The sequence below is a fragment of the Schistocerca serialis genome, chromosome 6 (assembly GCF_023864345.2).
Source record: "Schistocerca serialis cubense isolate TAMUIC-IGC-003099 chromosome 6, iqSchSeri2.2, whole genome shotgun sequence".
NCBI classification, from domain to species: domain Eukaryota; kingdom Metazoa; phylum Arthropoda; class Insecta; order Orthoptera; family Acrididae; genus Schistocerca; species Schistocerca serialis.
In genome coordinates, this window is record NC_064643.1 from 376801187 (window position 1) to 376824229 (window position 23043).

At 38.8% G+C, this 23043-nt stretch overlaps 1 protein-coding gene across 4 annotated transcripts in view; it reads left to right on the forward strand.

The window, feature by feature from the left end:
- Positions 1–23043, forward strand: part of LOC126485168 (unconventional myosin-Ie-like) — a 416688-nt gene that overhangs the window by 364881 nt on the left and 28764 nt on the right. For 2 of the 4 annotated variants that reach the window (XM_050108844.1, XM_050108846.1), the window contains exons 23-24: positions 881–1038; positions 17190–20694. In XM_050108844.1, coding sequence (XP_049964801.1) covers positions 881–1038; positions 17190–17266 — 235 coding nt within the window. In that variant the 3' untranslated portion in view covers positions 17267–20694. Of the gene's footprint in view, positions 1–880; positions 1039–17189; positions 20695–23043 lie in introns of those variants that run through there. The other 2 variants (XM_050108845.1, XM_050108848.1) reach the window with 1 other exon arrangement.

Consider the following 23043-nt stretch of genomic DNA (forward strand, 5'->3'; position numbering starts at 1 on the left):
TAACACTGTTCACGTTTACGTCGCACTTCACTTAGCGTAGACCGGGACTGTGCCCTAGGCATGCCCGATGTTAACTGACTGGGCACGGCCCGTGCTGCCTGAGTTGTTGTTGTTACGCCGACAGAGGTCGCGTCCGAATTCTCGCGTGCCCTCTGGTGGACGGGACTCTACTTGCGGCAACTACCGTCCGTGACGCGCCGTGCCGATGTGCGCCTCCCGCTATCTTTCTGGTGGCTACTGCAGTGAGTGCTCTGATTACAGGAAACCAGCTCCAATGCATGAACTGTCAACTGTTAAGTAATTTTAATTGGACTGTAGTGCAGTACTTTTTTGCTAAAGACTTGTTCCGTATCCATTGTTAATTTCTATTTAATTGTATCGTGCCATATCTACCTTGGCTAGAGGGCCTGAGCAATGACCCTACCAGCCTTCCGAAAATGTTTCTGCATATCCCTCATTCCTTAATTTTTTATCATAAGTCTCCAGAGCAGTCTTCATGGTTATTGGTGTGCAGTTGGCAGCAGCCTTTCATGATGCCAAGATCTGTTGTCACCCATCACTTTCTTTTTTAAATTTGTATGTTGTTTCCACTGACAGTTAACTTATTCTTCATTCATAAAATCTATTACTCTAGAAAAGAAGTCACTTTTCAGTGCAATCTGATTTTGAATAGTGTGTGTTGATTTATTTTTACTTACCTGTTCAGTTACATGTGTAATATATATTTAGTTGCAAAAGTGATATAACATTCAATGCAGAATTTATTAATAAATAACTTGTCACATGAAAGTTATGTAGTTAATGAGGATGATCTCAAAACAATGCAGATGTATTGTTTCAAGAAATCTGACACTGGAAAACTGTTCGTCATTTCTTGTAGCCAGAAGAGAGCATCAGTCAAGCCTGTACCTGGTGGGGGGAAACCAAAACCACCAGCCAAACCCAAGAAGCAAGTAAAAGCAATGTATGATTATTCAGCGCAGGATTTAGATGAGTTGTCATTCCAGGAAGGTGACATCATTGAAGTAATTAAAGAATGTAAGTGATTTAGTTTTTACAAGGTTTGAACAGTTGTTATTTTTTGTAGATAGAGGGAGAGCTATTGTGTGTGTGTGTGTGTGTGTGTGTGTGTGTGTGTGTGTGTGTGTGTGTGTGTGTCTACACACATGTGTGTATACAAGGGTGGAGTGCAGGATTACAAGCAGAATTTAAGCAGAATCCCTTGTCTCTATTTATAAGGTCACTTGGTAATCCCCCCCCCCCCCCCCCCCCTCCCGCCCCCCTCCTGTCGGAGGTTCGAGTCCTCCCTCGGACATGGGTGTGTGTGTTGTCCATAGCATAAGTTAGTTTAAGTATTGTGTCGGCTTAGGGACCAGTGACCTCATAGGATGATGGAAACCAAGGCAATGTTCTGCAATAGCAAATTGGTAGGCTGTTGTAAGAGTGCGTGACACTTATACTCAACACATAGTTCTCCACATCCTTGACGATTTGAACTCTGTATGCCATGTCACAACAACATGATAAGTGGCAGTCTGCCACCTTAAATAAGGATTGCCCTTCACAGATTGTAAAGGTTCCCTCTTACATGGTAGCCAAAAAATATATTCCACACCATGTTTCCAGAGAATATGAGTAATCCTATTGTAATACTTCCTGTGTAAGGCAAACCTTATTCATTTGTGACCGAAAATGGTTCACGAGTTTGAATTGATGAATAAATCTTCAGAAATGCTCCAGATACAACAACACAAACCTACTTAAACCAAATATCTCAGAGACACAAGTTTGTGCTTTTCATATGAGAAATAGAGCGCCTAGTTGCAAATTAAAGATCATGTGGTTAGGTGTCAGACTGTACCAGTGTGAGACCCCAAAATATCTAGGAGTTCTCTTCATTGATCTCTTACTTTCAAGAAAAAGTTCATGAACTGCAGGGCAAAACTTTCCACCAAAAACAATCTTCTATGGAAACTAGCCAGATTGCAGAGGGGTAGTCAGTCTGAAACTATGTGAACTTCTGCAGTGGCAGTAAGCTGTTCTGTGGCAGAGTATGCATGTCCTGTTTGGTATAATTCAACAAATGTAAACAGATGGACATGGCTCTCAGTGACACCTAAAGAATCATAACAGGTCCCTTGAAATCCTGTCCATTCGAAAGGCTTTACCAACTCACAGGAACAGCACTACCCCAGATCAAAGAAAAATTGTTGTAAATGAGGAAAGAATGACAGTGGAGAAGCAGAGAATCCACCCCCTGTATGGGTATTAGCTGCAGTTTCAATGCCTGAAGTCAAGGAGGGATTTCCTTAGGACATTAAAGGCACTTAGAACCACTCCTGAAAAAGCTAGATTGCGACTGAGGAAGGCTACGGCCTATCTTCCCCCTGGCTGGAAAACAGTTTCTGAAACCTTACGTCCTGACGGTATGAGCTAACAAGTAATGTTAACAAATTTCCCTTTCATGTTGGACAATCCCATGTAACCATTTGCAAATCTTCGACATGCTGTAAATCATTTACATCCCTTATTAAGTAACACACAAAAAAATCACTTAAGGACAATGTTATTAATCCCATCGGTGCATTATAATGCAATTAAAGAATCTACTAACATCATAATCCGTGAGAAACACATTTTACCATCTGACATGGCCCTGCAGGCATTAGCAGGGATAGATACCAGGGAAAACACCAGACTACACCCAAAGGACAATGCTTTGAATATTTGAAAGTTGTGGGGGGTACAGGCAAACACTATTTCTGTAATAAATGCCTTTTTTTCTTACCTTCGAAATTTTACAACATTATTAACTTTATTTTAAAATAGTAAGTGAACGTTAGTTATCATGAACAACAAGATCCTCAATAGAGTTTGTTAATGGAAGTTTCTGAAGTATTATTTCCACAGATCAAAGAACATTTCTCAGAATCAATTTACAGTGCTTAAAACTCAAAATCCCTTTCCAAGCAAAGGAATGAAAATACAAATTGCATAATGCAAGGTTAAATAAAAGATTCTAACGCAACATGGCAACACCAAAATTTTCGTAGATATCACCTGTGATATCTAAAGGCAATAAAATATTGATCACAAAATTTTTAATTGAAACAACTTAAATGCAATAAAATCTGATTACTGTCAACGTACACTCAAACCCAGTAGCCATTACGATGTGCGCTGTATCACAAAATATTTTCCTTTCTTTTAAACACTTTACACCATAAACCTCCCTACATGTGATTTATACTACACCCAATGAATTAGGGCAAATAATTAAGCATAGATGTTATAATTTACCAGGGATGTAATCTTTTTCTTTCAAATAAATAAAAAAAAAACACAAATCAACTCTTAATCTCAGTGATTACATCTCTTAAAGAAATATACAATACATGTCTTTTGATTTCCTTGTGGTCACGCATTGTTGTGCACCGTGCTCTCCTTCAGGATCACATGCGGCATGGGAAAGATTTTGTACGATGTACAAAACATTAACAGGGTGCAAACAACTTACACAAATTGCATACTGGGATTATACGTCGATGTGGACACGACTCACAAATCTTAAAACGGGTAAGGGAGCAGATGCGGAACTGCTGAACACTTTGACTATACCGCACTGCACCAAATAGCAGTACGGTGTGGTAGACTAGAGACAAATCAACAACTGTTTGCAAGACAACCTCAGCAAGGCAGTAAGAAAATATTTGGGACTTAAAACTCTTGGGAGGGCCACACCAAACCACAGAATGACATCCCAAGCTAAATTATGAAAGTACTATCGGCGATTTCGCCAGAACTGGAAAATACCATTAGAAGTGAACTGTAATTAATGCAATTCATAAGCCTCTGACTGAATAGCTCGACAGTCAATCTTTCCGTTACTACAAACACTTAACAGTACCTCCAAAGTTCACTTGTGTACGCTACCAGAGTGTCAATTACATGTTATAACTGTAGGTAACAGAGTTTAACACGCTGGTGCCAACTTAGGTTCCTTAATAATACAAGCAATTATTCGGTCCTTCACTTGGTTCCACCTTCGGTCTAAAACAGTCATTTAGTTTAAAGCAGCTAAATAGATGACAATGCTGATATCAATGCTGTCCTCCCAAGCAGCACTCTAACTGGAGACTGCAGTACCAAAGCTTACACCACTCACAATTCTGATATACGCGCCACCAATGTGTACCATTTTAGAATTCTTATGTTCAGTTCATACACCAAACTTGCCATAACTCTTCGTCGGAATCCAAGAGCAGAACCAGGAAATCACTTTTCAGCCCTTGAATGACCACACAATGATTGTCATCGGGACAACACCGGCTCTCCACACTAGTATCTTTGAGCCCACGGCACTCTGCCCCAACCGACAGCTTCTGCAGGGCCCACCGACCAAGCGGATTTGCCCTCCAACACCGACGTTGCTCCTCACGCACAGTCTTGAGCTAACTCGCAGCAAGCCCCTTCTTCCTCCTTCTGTCCACCTCGCAGCACATGGCAACCTAGCTTGCAGAAGATATGCAACGACCAGAGACTTCAATCCGATTTTGATATTGACATCATGGCGAGAACTGAGAAGGCGGGTGGTTTCGAAAAACAAAGAGATTATAATAGCAAGCCGTTCCAACTTAACCTCCCCCACTAAAACAGAAACTCACTGTGCAAAGGACTAACTCTGGCGAATCTGGCTAGCATGAACCTGCATCATCCGCCCGTGCTCTTAAATGCTTGACCAGTAAATTCACCAGACTGGCCACCTGTAGGTCCTCATAAGGCTCCAAAAAACGGGGTTCCAACTTACCGATATAGTCTGCGCCACCCTTCTGAGGTAGGCCCGTGTTGCAGATGAACACCCTATCCCCGGGTTTGCAATTAAATTCCTTCCTGCCCTTATTATACCGCTGTGCCAGACTCTGATGGTCCCACTGAATATTACGCTGTACCCGCTTCCAACTCCACTGAATAACACCAGCATCAGTGCGCTCTGGGAGCAGATCATTAATCGACCACAGATTGGACAGAGCGGAGTTCACCTGGTTCCTTAAGACCAAGGAAGATGGACATACCTTAACCAACTCATGCTGAGCTGTGTTAAATGTAAAGTTTAGCCAGCCCAGTGAATTATCCCACTTGGTGTGAGAACGGCTGTGAAACGCATTTAGGGCAGCTTTTAAATTCCTTTTTACACATTCCGCAAACGAAGGCTGAGGATAGTAAGGAGTTGTGGTGATATTCCAAATGGCCTGTTCAAAACAGAATGTCCTGAACTGTTTGGAAACAAAGGCTGGAGCATTATCACTAACTAGGGTATTCGCTGGTCCAAATATTAAAATAATTCCCAATAAGTGACGAATGGTAGTCGTAGCTGTGACACTACTGGTTGGAATAAGCCATAAAAAACGTGAAAACACATCAACTGCCACCAGAACATACTGGTTACCCTGTTGAGTACGAGGCAGGGGTCCAGTATGATCAATGAACCACTTGTCCATAAGGTCACTTTCTCTAGTGGATTGGAGGAGCTCCCTGGGAGGTCCCGAGTCTGGTTTCGCTTGCTTGCAAATTTCACACTCGCCAACCATATGCAGGACATCTTTATATAAACTGGGTCAATAGAGCTGCCTCTTAATATTTGCAATGATCTTATTCGCACTTAATTGGCCACCGACAAGAGTATGGTGGCAGTAGTGAAGCACCGGCTCCACCAGTTCACTAGACAAATATATGCGAAAACCATCGGCACCCGGGCCGCAACAGCAGACCAACCCCTTACATAGGGCATATCCGGTTACCTGCTTGCCCGCAATTTACCTATCTTTAATTTTCCTAATACATTGCTCACCTTCCAATTCTGAGACCTTTGATAAAATAGCACCTCCTCCAGCCTGACGATCTGGCCCGGCGTCCTCAAGCTCACCCTCACTCTCAAACATATGACTTAAGGCATCTGCCAACTGGTTATCGGTTCCCCTTGTATGCTTTACATTAAAACGGAAGGCAGATATCATAATAGCCCACCTGGTTATCTGACTAGTCGTATGCGAGTGGGCCAGCACTCAGCTAAGGGCCTGATTATCCATTTCAATCAAAAACTTGCTGTGTTCCAAATAAATTTTAAACTTTTACAGTGTGAAAAGCACTACCAAGGTCTCCCACTTATACACAGAGTACTTGGCCTCTATAGGGGACGATCTCCTGGAGGCGTAAGCTACCGGTTTCCGCTCTCCCTCTTGCTCTTGTAGCATCACTGCCACAATCCCACAAGTAGAGGCATCAGTCTGCACAGATCGAAATTTGGGATGGCCAACACATGAGGGTTACTCAAGGCCAGCTTAATAGCCTTGAACGAAGTCTGATTACTCTCATCCCAAATAAATTTTGTGCCCTTCTTACGTAGTTTGTTCAAAGGAGCAGCCAACTGAGCAAACTTCAGCATGAACTTACGAAAGTAGTTTGCCATCCCCATGAATCGTGCCACTCCCTTCTTATTAACTGGTGGACGAAACCTTCACGAATCTTTAGTTCACTCTTGGTCAATGCGACCACCTCCCCAGAGAACAGGTGCCCCAAGAAAGAAATCTGACTACGAGCCAAGGTGACCTTGGATGGCTTAACAGTAAGGCCAGCCCACCTCAGTCTATGCAATACCATCTCCAAATGTTCCAGGTGCTCGTGGAAAGTATGACTACAAACCACATTGTCATCCAGGTAGTTACAGACGCACTTAAATTTTAGGTCTCCAAGCACGCTGTCCAACAACCAGGACAAAACCGCTGCTCCGATTCACACTCCAAATGGCACCTGATTGAATAGTAAAAGATTCCAATTGGTGCAGAAGGCAATTATGTGCTTGGAATCTTCAGCAAGTGGGATCTGGTAATACGCCTAATTGAGGTCCAAAATGATAAAGTACCTTGCCCTAGGAAACCACGTAAAACAATTGTGGATGTCTGGCAGGGAAACCAACTCCAAAATTACCTTTTTGTTGACCAGGCGGTAATCAACTACAGGCCAAAATTCTCCCTCATTAGGCTTAGGGACCAGGAACATGGGAGATGCATACAGAGAGGTCGAAGGTCATATGACCCCTTCCCTTAGCGTGCCCTCTATTACCCCATGCAAACTCTTCATCTTCGGGGCTGACAACGGATAAGGAGGTTGTCGAACTGGTATGTCATCCTTCAGCCTAATCATATACTCTATTTGGCTTGTCATTCCTAACTTGTTGGTCAGCACTTCTGGAAAAACGCTCTAAAACCTGCAAGAATGACTCCCTGTGCTGATTATCAAGATGACTCATATCATAGTTCTCTGTGCTACCACTCATGGAATAAATCGGAACTGACACCCGACATGAACAAAAAGCAATGCGCTCCTCAGGCCGGAATTGAAAAAATAGAACAAGTTCTTGGCCAGCCAACACTAACCCAGCCTTAGCCATAAAATCACAGCCCAGAAGTAAATCCACAGCCAATTTCCTGACCACCAAGAATTGAAATGGCCAAGTAAAATTTCCTATGCCCACACTAACCACATACTCCCCCACTATCTCCAACTTTTGTTTGTTGACTAAGCGACAAACTCAGGACAACTTACACAGGGGACCTAAGCGACATAATGTGCGAAATTCCAAAAACCACTGATAGTCCACTGCTGATAAGGCACTACCCGAATCCGGGAGAGCACAGACAGGTTTGTGATTCAGGTGGGCACACACAAAAGGCAGCTAGGTGTCCATAGCTTCCAGTATTCAGCAAAAACGCTTGGGAATCCTAACCTGCGTATTTGTACCCTCCTTCATGTTATTTTCCTTCTTCTGAGCATATGGGCAGTCACGCACAGGGTGACCTTCCTAGCAACAACAAAAACATACTTTTGGCTTGGAAATTATTGGTTGCACCACCTCACTCTGGAATAAACGACAATTCAGTTGTCGATACCTAATTTGAGAGCTCACCCACTGACTGTCAGCATATGACAGCTTCCCAATATCTGATACTAATACACTAAGTTCGCCCAAGGTGGTAGGTTTCTTGGTAAACGTCATCCGCGACCTATCTTCAGGTTTAACTCCCCCCCAAAATGATTTTGACCACCTGTGTTTCTGACACCTGTAGCTCCAGAGCTAGGATGGACATTTGCACACTTTTGCTGAATTTAGTCAAGGGTTCATTGCCCCCCTGTACCCACCAATAATGCTTATGTTGTAAGTCATGCAATAAATGAGGGGACACCTTACGTGCAATTACCTGCTTATGTAGTTCCCTCGACCCCTTTCCTTCCTGCAAAATTTAAGCAATAACTTGGCTGAGGGTCCCATCACTCATTGAGTATAGTAGTTGGACAACCTGATCCTGGGGCAACTTCAAGGTATCAGCATGGAGTTCGAACTCAACAGAAAGCCACAATAACTATTCAATTTCCAGAATGAATTCCATTGATAATCTATTTATTCCCTTTAGCAAGATTCCCATGGGGTGAGGTCAGTTAGCAAAACTTGAATGCACGCATACTGACAATTTATTTTCCCCTTGTATTATCGGTTCCTGTACGCCCTGCACAACTGAATCGTGTTGCCCTCTCTCATTTGTAGCCTGCTCAACATCTAATAGATTCGACATCGCCCTCAACGCAAAAACCTGATCCTGAAATTGCTGCACCTCCTACACTTGCTCTTTAGTAAGCTGAATCTCACTCAAATCTGTAATGTGCCACTTCCAAAGTGCCAGTTGCGCTTGAGGAAGCGCAAGCTCTTTCGCAATTGATGCAAAATTCTCAAAAAACTCAACCTGCTAATTCAATGAGGACAATGAAGTAAAAGCAAAACTAAAGGCATCTCCTACAACACCAATGAGTTGTGGAGAAATTACCACCAGGTTTTCCAAGGATGCCTTTACCTGTATCAGTAATTCAGGCATGCCTGCCTCGCCTGTCTGTCTGCGCGTATGCCCTTTGTATTCTAACAGTTCGCGCTTCAGTAGCACTAGACCTGGACAACGCCGTGCTTCCATATCAGCTTATAACCTGAAAAGAATTAAAAATCCTAATAAAACAAATATGTAAAATTTTAATAATAGCCAAATCCTAATAGAACAGGTACTCAACAATTTGTTATTATTAGCCAAGTCCTGATGAAACAAGTACTTAAAAGCTTTAATAGAATTTAGAGAAAGGGTGCCCTACAATGCCCCCTACCCAGGTTACGAAAGATCGCAGTCATGCTCTGCTACCATTTGGCATGGCCCCGCAGGCGTTAGCAGGGATAGATGCCAAGGAAAACATCAGACAATGCCTGAAGGCCAATGCTTTGAATACGTGGAAGTTGTTGGGGATACGGGCAGGCACCATTTCTCTAATAGAAGCTTTTCTTTACCTTTAAAATCTTACAACTTTATTAACTTGGTTTTAAAATAGTTAGTGAACATTCGTTATCATGAACAACAAGATCCTCAATATAGTTTGTTAATGAAAGTTCCTGAAATATTATTTTGAAAGATTAAAGAAAAGCTCTCAGAATCAATTTACAACGCTTAAATCTCAAAATCCCTTTCCAAGCAAAGGAAAAAATAGAAACTGCATAATGCAAGGTTAAATAATTGGTTCTAATGCCACATGGCAATACCAAAATTTTTGTAGATATCACCTGTGACGTGTAAAGGCAATACAATATTGACCGCAAAATTTTTAATTGAAACAACTTAAATGGAATAAAATCCGATTACTGTGAACTTTCACTCAAACGCCGTAGCCACTACGATGTGCACTGTATCACAAAATATTTTCCTTTCTTTTAAACACTTTACACCATAATCCTCCCTACATGTGATTCATACTACACCCAACGAATTATGACAAATAAATAACCATAGACTTTATAATTAATCAGTTATGTAATCCTTTCCTTTCAAATAAATAAAAAAAAAAAAAAAAAAAACAGAAATCAACTCTTAATCTTAGTGATTACATCCATTAAAAAAATATACAATACATGTCTTTTGATCTCCTCATGGTCACGTGCTGTTGTGCACCATGCTCTCCATCAGGATCACATGCGGCATGGGAAAGATTTTGTACAATGTACAAAATGTTAACAGGGTGCAACCAACTTACACAAATTGCTTACTGGGAATATACGTCGATGTGGATGCGACTCACAAATTTTAAAACGGGTGAGGGAGTACATGCAGTACTACTGAACACTTTGACTATACCGCACCACACCAAACAGCAGTACGGTGGGGTAGATAAGAGAGAAATCAACAACTGTTTGCAAGACAACCTCAGCAAGGCAGTAAGAAAATATTTGGGACTTTAAACTATTGGGAGGGCCACACCAAACCACAGAATGACATCCCAAGCTAAATTATGAAAGTACTATCGGCGATTTCGCCACAACATGTAGAACTGTAAAATACCATTAGAAGTGAACTGCAATTAACACGATTCATATACGTCTGACTGAAAAGCTCCACAGTCAATTTTTCCCTTACTACAAACACTTAACAGCACCTCCAAAATTCACTCGTAGACACTACCAGAGTGTCAATTACTCGTTATAACTGTAGATAACAGAGTTTAACATGCTGGGGCCAACTTAGATTCCGTACATATATACATACATTAATGCTTGTTCCATAGATCATGAATATGATATTTTGTACTGATGTTGCACATGTTACTTTGACATAAGTTCTCTTTACACAAAATAATTAATTAATTAATTAATTAATTAATTATTTTTTTTACAGTTTCTAAGTCATATCTAAGAATTCATCTATTGAGTGGAAGGAGTTGTCATTCAGAAATTATTTTAATTTGCTTTTAAATGTTGATTGGCTATCTGTCAGACTTTTAATACTATTTGGCAAATGACCAAAGATTTTTTTGTGGCAGCATAATTCACCCCTTTCTGTGCCAAAGTGAGATTTAGTTCCAGAATAGTGTATATCATCCTTCCTTCTAGTGTTGTAGCTGTGCACCTTGCTGTTATTTTTGAATTGGGATGGGTTACTAATGACAAATTTCATAATTGAGTATATGTATTGCGAAGGTACTGTGAATATCCTAAGTTCCTTAGATAAATGTCTGCAAAGTGATCTTGGGTGGGCTCCAGCTGTTATTCTGATTACACACTTTTGTGCAATGAATACTTTCTCTCGTAATGACGAATTGCCCCAAAATTTGATGCCATATGAAAGCAGTGAATGAGAATAGGCATAGTAGGCTACTTTACTGATATGTTTATCACCAAAATTTGCAATAACCCTAGTAGCAAAAGTAGCTGAACCTAACCGTTTCAGCAGATCATCGATGTGTTTCTTCCAATTCAATTTCTCATCAATGCACACATCCAGAAATTTTGAGTATTCTGCCTTAGCAACAGACTTCCATTCATAGTCTCTATTTACTAATGGTGTTATGCCATTTACTGTACAGAATTGTATAAAATGTGTTTTCTCAAAATTTAGTGAGAGTCCATTTGCAAAGAACCACTTAATAATTTTCTGAAAGACTTTATTTGCAAATTTCTTCAGCTGATTCTTGCTTCTTGGGTGTGATTACTATACTTGTATCATCAGCAAAAACAACTAGCTTCGCATATTCATGAGCAAGTCATTAATATATATTAAGAACAATAAAGGACCCAAGACAGAACCATGTGGGAGACCATTCTTGATACCTCCCCAGTTAGAGGACTCTGCTGCTTTTTGCAGACTATCTGTACCATTAATTTCAACCTTCTGCATTCTTCCGGTTAAGTATGAATTAAACCATTTGTGCACTGCCCCACTCATACCACAATATTTAAGCTTATCTAGAAGAATTTCATGATTCACACAATCAAAAGCCTTTGAGAGATCACAAAATATCCCAATGGGTGATATTTGGTTATTCAGTGCTTTTAATATTTGATCAGTGAAAGCACATATAGCATTTTCTGTTGAAAAGCCTTTCTGAAAACTAAATTAACATTCTGTTAGTACTTCATTTTTACAAATATGTGATGCTACTCTTGAATACATTACTTTTTCAAGAATTTTGGATAAAGCTGTCAGAAGTGAGATTGGGCAGTAGTTGTTAGCATCAGATCCATCCCCTTTTTTGTGCAATAAGACAAGCAATGATTCAGTCCGTCTCTGGGTTCCACCTTCGGTCCAAACAGTTATTTAATTTAAAGCAGCTAAACAGATGACAATGCCGATATCAATGCTCGCCTCCCAAGCTGCGCTCTAACTGGAGATTGCAGTACCAAAGCAAAGCTTACACCACTCACAAGTCTGATATATGCACCACCAATGTGCACTATTTAAGAATGATTATGCTTGGTTCATGCACCAAACTTGCCGTAATTCTTCGTTGGAATCCAAGTGCAGAACCAGGAAATCACTTTTCAGCCCTTGAATGACCACACGATATCACCATCAGGTAAACACTGGCCCTCCACACTAGGATCTTTGAGCCCACAGCGTTGTGTCGCCAACTGACAGCTTCTGCAGGGCCCACTGACAAAGCGGACTTGCCCTCCAACACAGACGTCGCTCCTCACACAGAGTCCTGAGTTAACTCACAGCAAGCCTCTTCTTCCTCGTCCTGTCCACCTCCCAGTGAGTGGGAAGCCAACTCCCAAAAGGTATGTGATGGCCAGAGACTCCAATCCGATCTCAATATTGACACCATGGTGAGTATTGAGAAGGCGGGTGGTTTAAAAAAAACAAAAAAATTTAAATAGCGAGCTGTACCAGCTCACCGTCAGTCAAAACAAAAATGTTCACCTAAAATGATGAACCCTCTAATACCATTGCCAACAGATACAGAACAAGCTGAATGTAATACTGTTCTCTCTTAACAAGTCGTTTTCAACAGTACATAGTCAGACTCCATTGATCCTTTATCCCGCATCTGGCCATCCTGATTTAGGTTTTCTGTGATTTCCCTAAATCGCTCCAGGCAAATGCTGGGATGGTTCCTTTGAAAGGGCACGGTCGACTTCCTTCCCTGTCCGATGAGACTGACGACCTTGCTGTCTGGTCTCCTCCCCAAAACAATCCATCCCATTGATCCTTTATGGCCAGGATTTCTGTTAGTCTATCCAGTGGTTTCTTAGCCTGTTGTTTTGGCACATCTTTCAGAACTCTATCTCTGCAACAACAGTTCCTCTCACATTTTCCTAGAAAGAACACCCCTAAGGCTATGCTTGCACAAAACTTGTGTACGGTACAACCACCTACAATACGCTGACAGGTAGTTCCACTTACTTCCCTCACTGTAAGGCTAATCACAGATGGAATTCTTCTCACAATGCTAGACTTTCTTGTACCGTTGCTCACCTAAAGCTACTTCCTGGTGCCTTGCAGCACGTACCAAGTGACTTAAAAAAGGCTTCTAAGTGATATTGTCTGCAGCTAACTGGCTTGTCCATCAAGATAGACAAACCTTGAAACAGTATTTCACTGGTGATAGCTTCCTCCAGGTGGAACAATGTTCCCCTGACTTCTCCTGTACATTGATGAAGGTCAGCTTTAGCGTGATGCTTAAACAGAAAGACTAATCTTTTGGTTACACTGTACCCTTTACCTGCATTACACCCATCATGCACAATGAAGTGCAGCTGTGTTGTAAGCAGCTTCCATCTGCATCAGCAACCTGTGCTTTCTACCACTCTCAAAGCCTGTGATCTAGCACTCGCATTACCATAATCTGTGAAATAAATGTATCTGTGCCACTTCATTCCTTACCCACAATATCTGCTACAATGTCAATCTTATCAACAGCTTCTTGTGCATCCCCTGCTGTATCTAGAACAAAATTAGTTCCTTCAATTCCACTCTGCTTGTCACAAAGAGGATAGACACATGTACTTCTGGCTCAGACTCCATGGCCTCTAAACAACACCCATTACCACCCATTGTAGCAGATACTACTGCACTACTGTCACCAATGTTACTATCTGCACACTTATTTACTTCAGTACAGCTCACACTTACTTCATCCAGCACACACTTACTTCATCCAGCACACACTTACTTCATCCAGCACACACTTACTTCATCCAGCACACACTTACTTCATCCAGCACACACTTACTTCATCCAGCACACACTTAGTTTGTCCAGCATGCAGATGATTCAAACTCCCCAAAAACAAGATCTTGGACCTGGTAATTCTACATTACTACCCTTAAATTCTACAACATTAGTACTCTGTGCATCAATAATACTTACTTTTTTGACTACTTTTTCCTTACTTTTTACTCCTGTGCAAGTCCTATGCTTTTTCTTTCTTTAAAGCGTGTTACGCTTTTTCTTTCTTTAAAGCGTGTCCAGCATCCTCATATTCCTTTCCAGTGGAAGCCTGTTTTCAGCTAACCACTCATCAGATTCCATCTGCCTCTTCTCTGCATGCTCTGCACAAAGTTATGTTTCATTCCTCATTCTTGATTTCCTCAGACAAATATGCATTGCCTGCTTGCAACTGAGCCATTTGGATTGCAAAAATTTGCAATGTTTCATCCAGGGTAGTCCCCCCATGGTGTTGCAAACATGGCTGACCCCCTACCAATTAAAAAAAAAAAAATACTGCCCGTGCTTAAATGTACATAAGCCATCTGTTTAAAACAAAGCACATTGCCCATTCTAAATGACATGCTATGCTAAGTCCATAGTTGTAGACTTAGAACCAGCAGTAGTCCTGGTGTGGTTGGGGCAAAATCTTATGGTGCCCACTTGCAGAAGCATGCTGCCCCATTGCCCAGCATAGACCTCCCTTCGTAGTTGGTGCTGTCAGACTGGGATGCCTTTGACTAGAAATACTGGGTACTTATGAGATGTAATCAGAAAGTAATGAGAATTTTTGTTGTTATCTGCTTATGATCTTCAGAAGTCCGTATAATCGAAGGGGTGCAATACATTAAGAGTTAAGATTCTTGTTAGTTTTCAAGAGGTTGGTAATCTCTTTTTCAACCCTGTTCGTTGAGTCAGCCTTGAGCCTGCGATACGCTGAATCAGATAGCTAACTCTACATCTTTTGAATGTAATCCTTTGTGTCCCAAGCAACCATGGCTTTGCCCTTTTCCACAGCTAAGATAAAAATTTCAGGAGACTGGTAGAACCTGACCACTAGGAAGATTAGTTCAGGTTTCGTAGAAACATAGGAACATGTAAGGCAGTGTGAGCTACCACAGAATATGGACAGAAGCAAGCAACCCTACATTTGTATATTTAGAGAAAGCTTTTGAGAATATGGTGTGGAATACACTGTGAAATTCTGAAGGTATCAGGGATAAAATACAGGGAATGAAAGGTTATATACAAGCTGGAAATAAAACAAACTGAAACTCTAAGAAGCAAAGAACATCAAATTGGGGCAATTATTCAGAAGAGAGCAAGGCAGATTTGTGTCATGTTCTCCACATTGTACAATCTGTACACAGAACAAGCTGTAAAGGAAAATAAAGGAGAATTGGAAAATTAATTGAAGTTCAGATACAAGTGATAAGAACTTCAAGATGTGCCGATGACATTTTAGTGCAGTCAGAGATGGTAGGAAACAGAAAATCACTTATAATGGAATGGGTAGTATCATGATTAAAAAGTGTAACACAAGTGTCAACAAAATTAAAATGATGATAAATGAAATGTAGATGAATTAAATCAGGTGATGCTGGGGGGGGGGGGGGGGGATTAGATTAGGAAATAAGACACTATAAGTAATAGATGAGGTTTACTATTTGGGCAGAAAAATAACTTGTGATGGCCAGTCAAGAGAAGATAGAAAATTCAAAGTAGCAGTAGCAAGGAAAACATGTCCAAAAAATAAGAATTTGTTTGAGTACAAATTCAAGTATTAGGATGTTTTTTCTAATAAGCAAGCTAAACGTGGATAATAAACTGCGTAGACAAGAGCAGAATATGACGCTTTTTAAATGTAGTACTAGAGGAGAATGCTGGAGATTAAACAGGTAGATTGGATAACTAATGAAGAGAAATTGAATTGAATTAAAGAGAAAACTGTGTTATCACTTGACTTCACTGAAAGAGGGGACTGGTTGATAGGGAGATATTCTGAGGCCACAAGGAATATTCATCTGGTCTTGTGTGCATGTGTCTGCATTTGTGCGTGAGTGGGTGGAGGGGAGGGGGGATAATCTGTACAGGAGGCTAAAGCGTGACCTCTGTAATACAGTTTAAGTGAGTGTAGGTTGCAGCAGTTATGCAGAAGTGAATAGGCTAGTGTGGCATGTTGAGCTTCATTTACTGTAGTTGGCCAGCTCTAATCAGAACTTAAAAGTAGACTTCAGTAATAATACAGCATAATTCCTCACATTTCCATCCAAATACTAAAATCATGCATTGAGAATTATAAGATCAAATTAAAGTGTACTTGGATCATTATTAGTTGTGAAATGAATTAACTTAGTAAGTTAAATGATGACTGTTGTTTATATGTTATGTTCAGTAAGTTGCAAATTTAATAATGTGCATCAGTATTTGTTTATATCATGTATTTATTTTGTTCTGGTCTCATTTCCAAGCCTAACTGGAGTGTAGTTTGTAAAATAAAGCAAAATCTATCCATACATGAATCTTAACACCTTGCACTACTCTAGTTGAAGTGGTCTCTGCTATTCCTTAAGCATGAGTTTATTCAGACAATAAAATGGCTGACAACATTTCTTGAATTCCTTAAAGTGTTTATTAGTGATTCTGTCTACAGCTGCATTATTTATATTAAGTGAATAGTTTCAAACCTTACAGATGTATTTTCAAGCCTGGCCTACTGAGGCTGCACTGACTGTGCCTGTTCTTAATAATACACATCAAAGTGGCAACACATACTTCATACAAATGTTTGCAGAATGAATGCTACAACCCACACATAGCTCTTACCAAGTCAAAATCCAAAATTTTGACTTGTTAAGAGGAATGTGTGGATTGTGACATTAATTCTACAAACATTTATAAAGTACATGTTGCCACTTTCATGTTTATTAATAAGAACAGGCACAGTTGGTGCAGCCTCAGTAGGTCAAGCTTAAAATTGAAGGTGTGAGGTTCAAAATTAGTCATCTAACACCACACTACAGTTCTTGACAGAATTGTTAATACATGCTCTAAGGAATTTAATGAAGTTGCTGGTTCTCTGTCAACAAAATGTTGAAACTGAAGAATTGTTTGAATTTTCAGTTGATGGAGGTTGGTGGCTGGGGCGGCTGGGTGAACTCCAAGGACTGTTCCCTGCTAATTATGTTGAAAAAATGTGATGTTTGACTGTTTGTTAGTATTAACACATGCAAGCTGAATACTGAAGTAATAATTTTCCCTGCTGCTTGGAAAAATATTCGCATTATGCACTGTTGTGATTGTGTGAAAGTCATTATCTTGTTGGTGTGCAAAGTAACTGACATTTATTGTGATGATATATTAGGCATGTGAATGATGTTTGAATGTGGGACTCTTCACAGTAGCTAAATAGTATTAAAATTTTATTCAGTATGTTTGTCCCAACGGGAGTTGTTTCCAGCAGGTGAACAGGCAAATGTGTTTACTGTCTACAGGAACATTATCAATCACTGCCATTTTATGTAAGATTTATTCAGTATTCTAGTTAAGAATTCCAGTGAAAATGGATAGTAATATTCCAGTCTAATGTTTCTAACATTGGAAAATAGCAAAATTTTTTCTGTGATGATGAATGTTTACAAAAATGAGAACATTTTCTGATTATCAGAAGCTGTTCATAAAAAGATATAAAAAAGTGTGATTCTGATTATAGCTCATCATTACAACTTTTGGTAATGTCATCTCTTTACACCCACTGGAAGTGTTTCCTGACTGCAGCAATCATTTTGGATCTTGTGAAATCCAAGCATTATGCACAGTTTATTTAGTAAAACATATTCAGTTGTGTAATACAGATTGAATATGGCTTAGTGTGTTACATCACACTTATTTGGTAACAACAGGTTGTGATTATAGACTGTGATGATCTTCCTTCCTCCTACTCCTCCTCACCCTCTCTCTGCCTCCCCCCGGTGTCCCCCCCCCCCCTTTTTTAAAGGAGTATACATGAACATTCCTTCTCTGCATTTGCCTGTTCTGCCAAATGCCATTCATAAGAAGAAGCATTCATGCACATGCCTAATGCTCAAGTTTGAAGGATGTGGAAAATATATTTTATACACATATGTTGTTCTTTCTTTCAGCTACATCTTAGCTGAAATCAGAAAGTGATAAATTGTGGCTGTTTTCCTTGTAGTTATGTTGATAATGTGATACAGTATAAGTGTTTTAAAAATTATATTTTAAACTGCAAATAATTATGTCTTTAACATATTGCTAAAGATTGTAGGTTCCATTTTATACACAGTGTGGTTATTCACATGCATTGAGTACAAAGGAAGTACTTGTAGAACATATTAATGTTGTCCATATTTTCAGAGTTAGTAGAATTTGTGATTATTTTGTTTTTTACATGTTGTATACAATGTTTCATTGTATTCATCAAAGAAGCTGTCACAGCAACATATGCAAGAGCTTCAACAAGTACCAAAAAGAAAGTGAGATGTTTGTATACAATTATTGTTAGATTTTTGTATAAAGCTGTTATCTATTATGTGAAAGGACTTGTAGCAAAAAGATGTAGGCTAAAATAATCAGAAAAAGTGTGTGTGTGTGTGTGTGTGTGTGTGTGTGTGTGTGTGTGTGTGTGTGTGTGTGCGTGTGTGAGAGAGAGAGAGAGAGAGAGAGAGAGAGAGAGAGAGAGAGAGGTGGGGGAGTTTATACTTTACCTTTTTGGGTATGGAATTTGTAACTGAAAAATGACTGATGAAAAATTTCCAGTTTCTCTCCTCTCTGAAATTGGTATTTACTTATCAAAACTATGTTATTTTTATCTTCAAGGTATCTGTTTTCCTATCCAAATGCTAGGAATTTTACACTCTTTATTTTCAGATGGAATGCTTAAACAATAAGGTCATGAATTTTTGTATAATTTTTGTACGTCTGAACTTAACTTATTTTTTATTTTTACAGTATGTCATCAGAAACACAGTTGTGCTTTTATTGTGACTTCATTCTTATTTTTTTATTAGTAGTTTTGTCTGTTCCAAAAACTGTGTTTATATTGAATGTGCTGAGAAAAGACATTATTGCCATATTCATTATTTATTAAATTATTTTGTATGTGCTTTATGTGTCTCTCCAAAGTATTACCTGTATGTGTTACCCTGGTACTGTTTGTGAAATTTCCATCCTAGTTTTGTATATAACCTGGCTACATTTATGTGTGTTACATTTACAGTTCATTTACTTGTATTTACATTTGTCTGAATGTTATCAGTAATGCGAGGTACTGGGGTATCATTCATCAGTGCAGACAGAAATTAAATGTGTGTGAGAAAGAGAGATTGAAAGGGGGAGAGGGGCAAGACAGATAATCATTTTCATTATTATGATAATGGACTAGTTGCATAGAAATGTTTGCACTCCGCACCTATGCGAGATAAAGGGAAAATTTAGTTAGTATCCCAATTTGAGATATTGTCCTGTATCACCATAGTTCCTTTTCCTTGTCTTCTGTTGTTTAATAACTTCCTGTTCTCTCTCTTAATTTTGGACCTATTTGGTCTTTTATTTATGTCTGATTCATTGTAGTCCTGCCTATAACAAGAGAGCAGAAGCGTGCCACACTTCTTTTTGATAAACCGTTTGTAAATATTTGTGCTCTGCTGATCTCAGAGTGTTCTTACTCTCTTTTTAAAAACAATTTAATGAAAGTTCCTGTGTCTCACAAATCTTTGCTATGTGCCAATGTATTTATTGGTTCTATGTTGAAATTGCCGTCTGTCTTTTTTTTAGCTGTAATTCTTATATTAAAGTAGGCTTGTGTTGATTCCACGAAATTTTACAGTACAGATGAATATTCATAGTTCTCTGTCTGTGTGTAAACAAAGCAGTTGCTCATGTTTTAGTAGCAGAAGCCCATGTATTTCTCTCTTTGTCTCTATTTGATTTTTGAGTCATTCATGTGGCATATTTTGTAACATTAATGTCACAGCTTTAAGTTAAACTTTCGTATTTCATCATGTTAGATTTTACAGTTATTTGAAATATATTTGAATGTAATGTGACACTTGAAAAATATGTGGAATAAAGTTTAATATATAACACATTTTACGTTTTTGTCAGAATTAGGATTACATGCCACAATGAGTTCATTTATAGTAAAAATAAAATAAAATTCAGGATAAACACTGTGCCTTTAAGACAATCAGTTGTGTGAAGTTTTGGAAATTCATATGACAATTAGCTTGTTTTACATAGTAGATATACTGTCCGCCTGTGTACCCTGCCAGATTTGCTCATGAGAACAGTATATTTAAGAGTAGGTTTATATGAATGAAATAAAATGTTTATTACAGACCCATAATGTCTAATGTATTGTTGTGCTTATTTTCCAAGTAATAACTCACTTTTATTTCATAATTGTTGTTGAGTAGGTTAGAGCAAGTTATCACACAGTACTGCAGCTGTCACTTTTGAAGTTGAAGAGTTTTGTTGTGCCAAGATTGGATGTTGTGTTACCATAATTGAAAAAAAATGTGCAGTTAAAACAGTTTTCTATAACATAAACAACTAATTTGTAAAAATGAAGAAATATACAATAAATAATAAGAAAGAAATTTTAAAATTGTGTAATATAATTCGTACATATTATAAAAATGGATATTATGATTTTTTGTGTGTGTGTGTGTGTGTGTGTGTGTGTGTGTGTGTGTGTGTGTGTGTGTGTGTGTGTGTTTGCGTTTTGAGAACCCAATAAAGCCAAGAATGGCAAGTGAAGATGGCAAAGCATATTAACCAGTTCATTAAGTGTGCCACACGTGTGCGGTGTATGAATTTCAACCAAACTTGGTACAAATACCCCTTAAGCCATCCTCACAGGGTATGAGGCAGCTAAAGTTGACATGGATGTGGATAGGACATCCAACCTCACAGAAGACTGTGCCATCAGTACACAGGATGAGCTGGTTAGTGTCCTTTGCATTCTCAGATTAGATTAGATTAGATTTACTTTCATTCCAATTGATCCGTAGTGAGGAGGTCCTCCAGGATGTGGAACATGTCAGAAAAACAACAATACATGACAAATATTTAAACTAAAACAAATAAGCTAATGTACCATTCCACAGGTCCCAAGTGGAATGATCGTCATTTTTTAATGAACACTAAGTCATTTTACAAATACTATTGCATTGAATTTAAAATAAAAAAGTTTTATATTTATTTATAAGGTAAGAAACATGTAATACAACTACTGTAATACTTATTTACAATGAACACATTACTGCACTGAAATGGTGCAGAAGTTAGATTATACTTACACACACACACACACACACACAAATTTTCAGTGAACACATTACTGCACTGAAATTGTGCAGAAGTTATGTTGTACTTATATACAAATCAGTTGGTTTTCCTCAGAAATTCATCAATGGAGTAGAAGGAGTTGGCCACCAATAAATCCTTTAGGCTTCTCTTAAACTGAATTTCATTGGTTGTTAAGCTTTTTATGGCTGCTGGCAAGTTATTGAAAATGTGTGTTCCTGAATAATGCACACCTTTTTGTACAAGACTAAGTGACTTTAAATCCTTGTGAAGATTATTCTTATTTCTAGTATTGATTCCATGAATTGAGCTGTTGGTTTGAAAAAGTGATATATTTTTAATGACAAATTTCATTAAGGAATAAATATATTGGGAAGCTGTAGTTAGTATCCCTAGTTCCCTAAACAGGCTTCTGCAGGATGTTCTTGAGTTCACACCACATATAATTCTTACTGCACGTTTTTGTGCCCGGAAAACTTTAGCTTGGCTTGATGAATTACCCCAGAAAATAATCCCATATGACATTATGGAATGAAAGTAAGCATAGTATGCCAGCTTTTTCATTTTTATATCCCCTATGTCTGACAAAATTCGCATTGCAAACAGAGATTTGTTAAGACGCTTCAGCAGTTCTGTGGTGTGCTCCTCCCAGTTGAATTTATTATCAAGCTGTAATCCCAAGAATTTAACACCGCCCACTTCTTCTATCTTCTTGTCATCATATGTTAGACATATACTCTTGGGACACCCCTTACAAGTTCTGAACTGCATGTAGTGTGTTTTTTCAAAGTTTAGTGACAAAGAATTGGCTAGGAACCAGTGATTAATGTCTACAAATATTTTATTGGCTGATCTTTCTAAGACTACACTTGATTTGCTATTTATTGCAATGTTTGTATCATCAGCAAACAAAACAAACTTGGCATCTGGTAATGTTACTGATGAAAGGTCATTGATATACACAAGAAAAAGTAAGGGCCCCAAAATGGAACCTTGTGGGACCCCACATGTAATTAGTTCCCAGTTGGATGATGCCTGATAGCTTGATACATGTCTCTTTCCTAATAACACCCTTTGTTTCCTGCCAGAGATATAAGATTTGAACCATTTTGCAGCATTTCCTGTTACACTATAATATTCTAGTTTACTTAAAAGGATATTGTGATTTACACAGTCAAATGCCTTTGACAGATCACAAAATATACCAGTTGCCTGCAATTTTTTGTCTAATGAATTAAGTACATTTTCACTGTAAGTGTAGATAGCCTTCTCAATATCAGAACCTTTTAGAAATCCAAACTGTGACTTTGACAGTATGTTATTTGAGATAAGATGGTTATAAAGACGACTGTACATTACTTTTTCGAAAATTTTTGAGAATGCTGGCAACAGTGAAATTGGACGGAAATTTGATGCTATTTCTTTATCTCCCTTCTTAAACAGTGGCTTAACTTCAGCATATTTCAGCCATTCGGGAAATATTCCACTGATAAACGACTGGTTACACAGATAGCTTAATATGTTACTTAGCTCAGAATCACATTCTTTAATTAACTTTGTTGATATTTCATCATACCCACTAGATGTTTTTGATTTTAAAGATTTTATGATGGACATTATTTCTGTTGGGGTAGTGAGGGTCAAATTC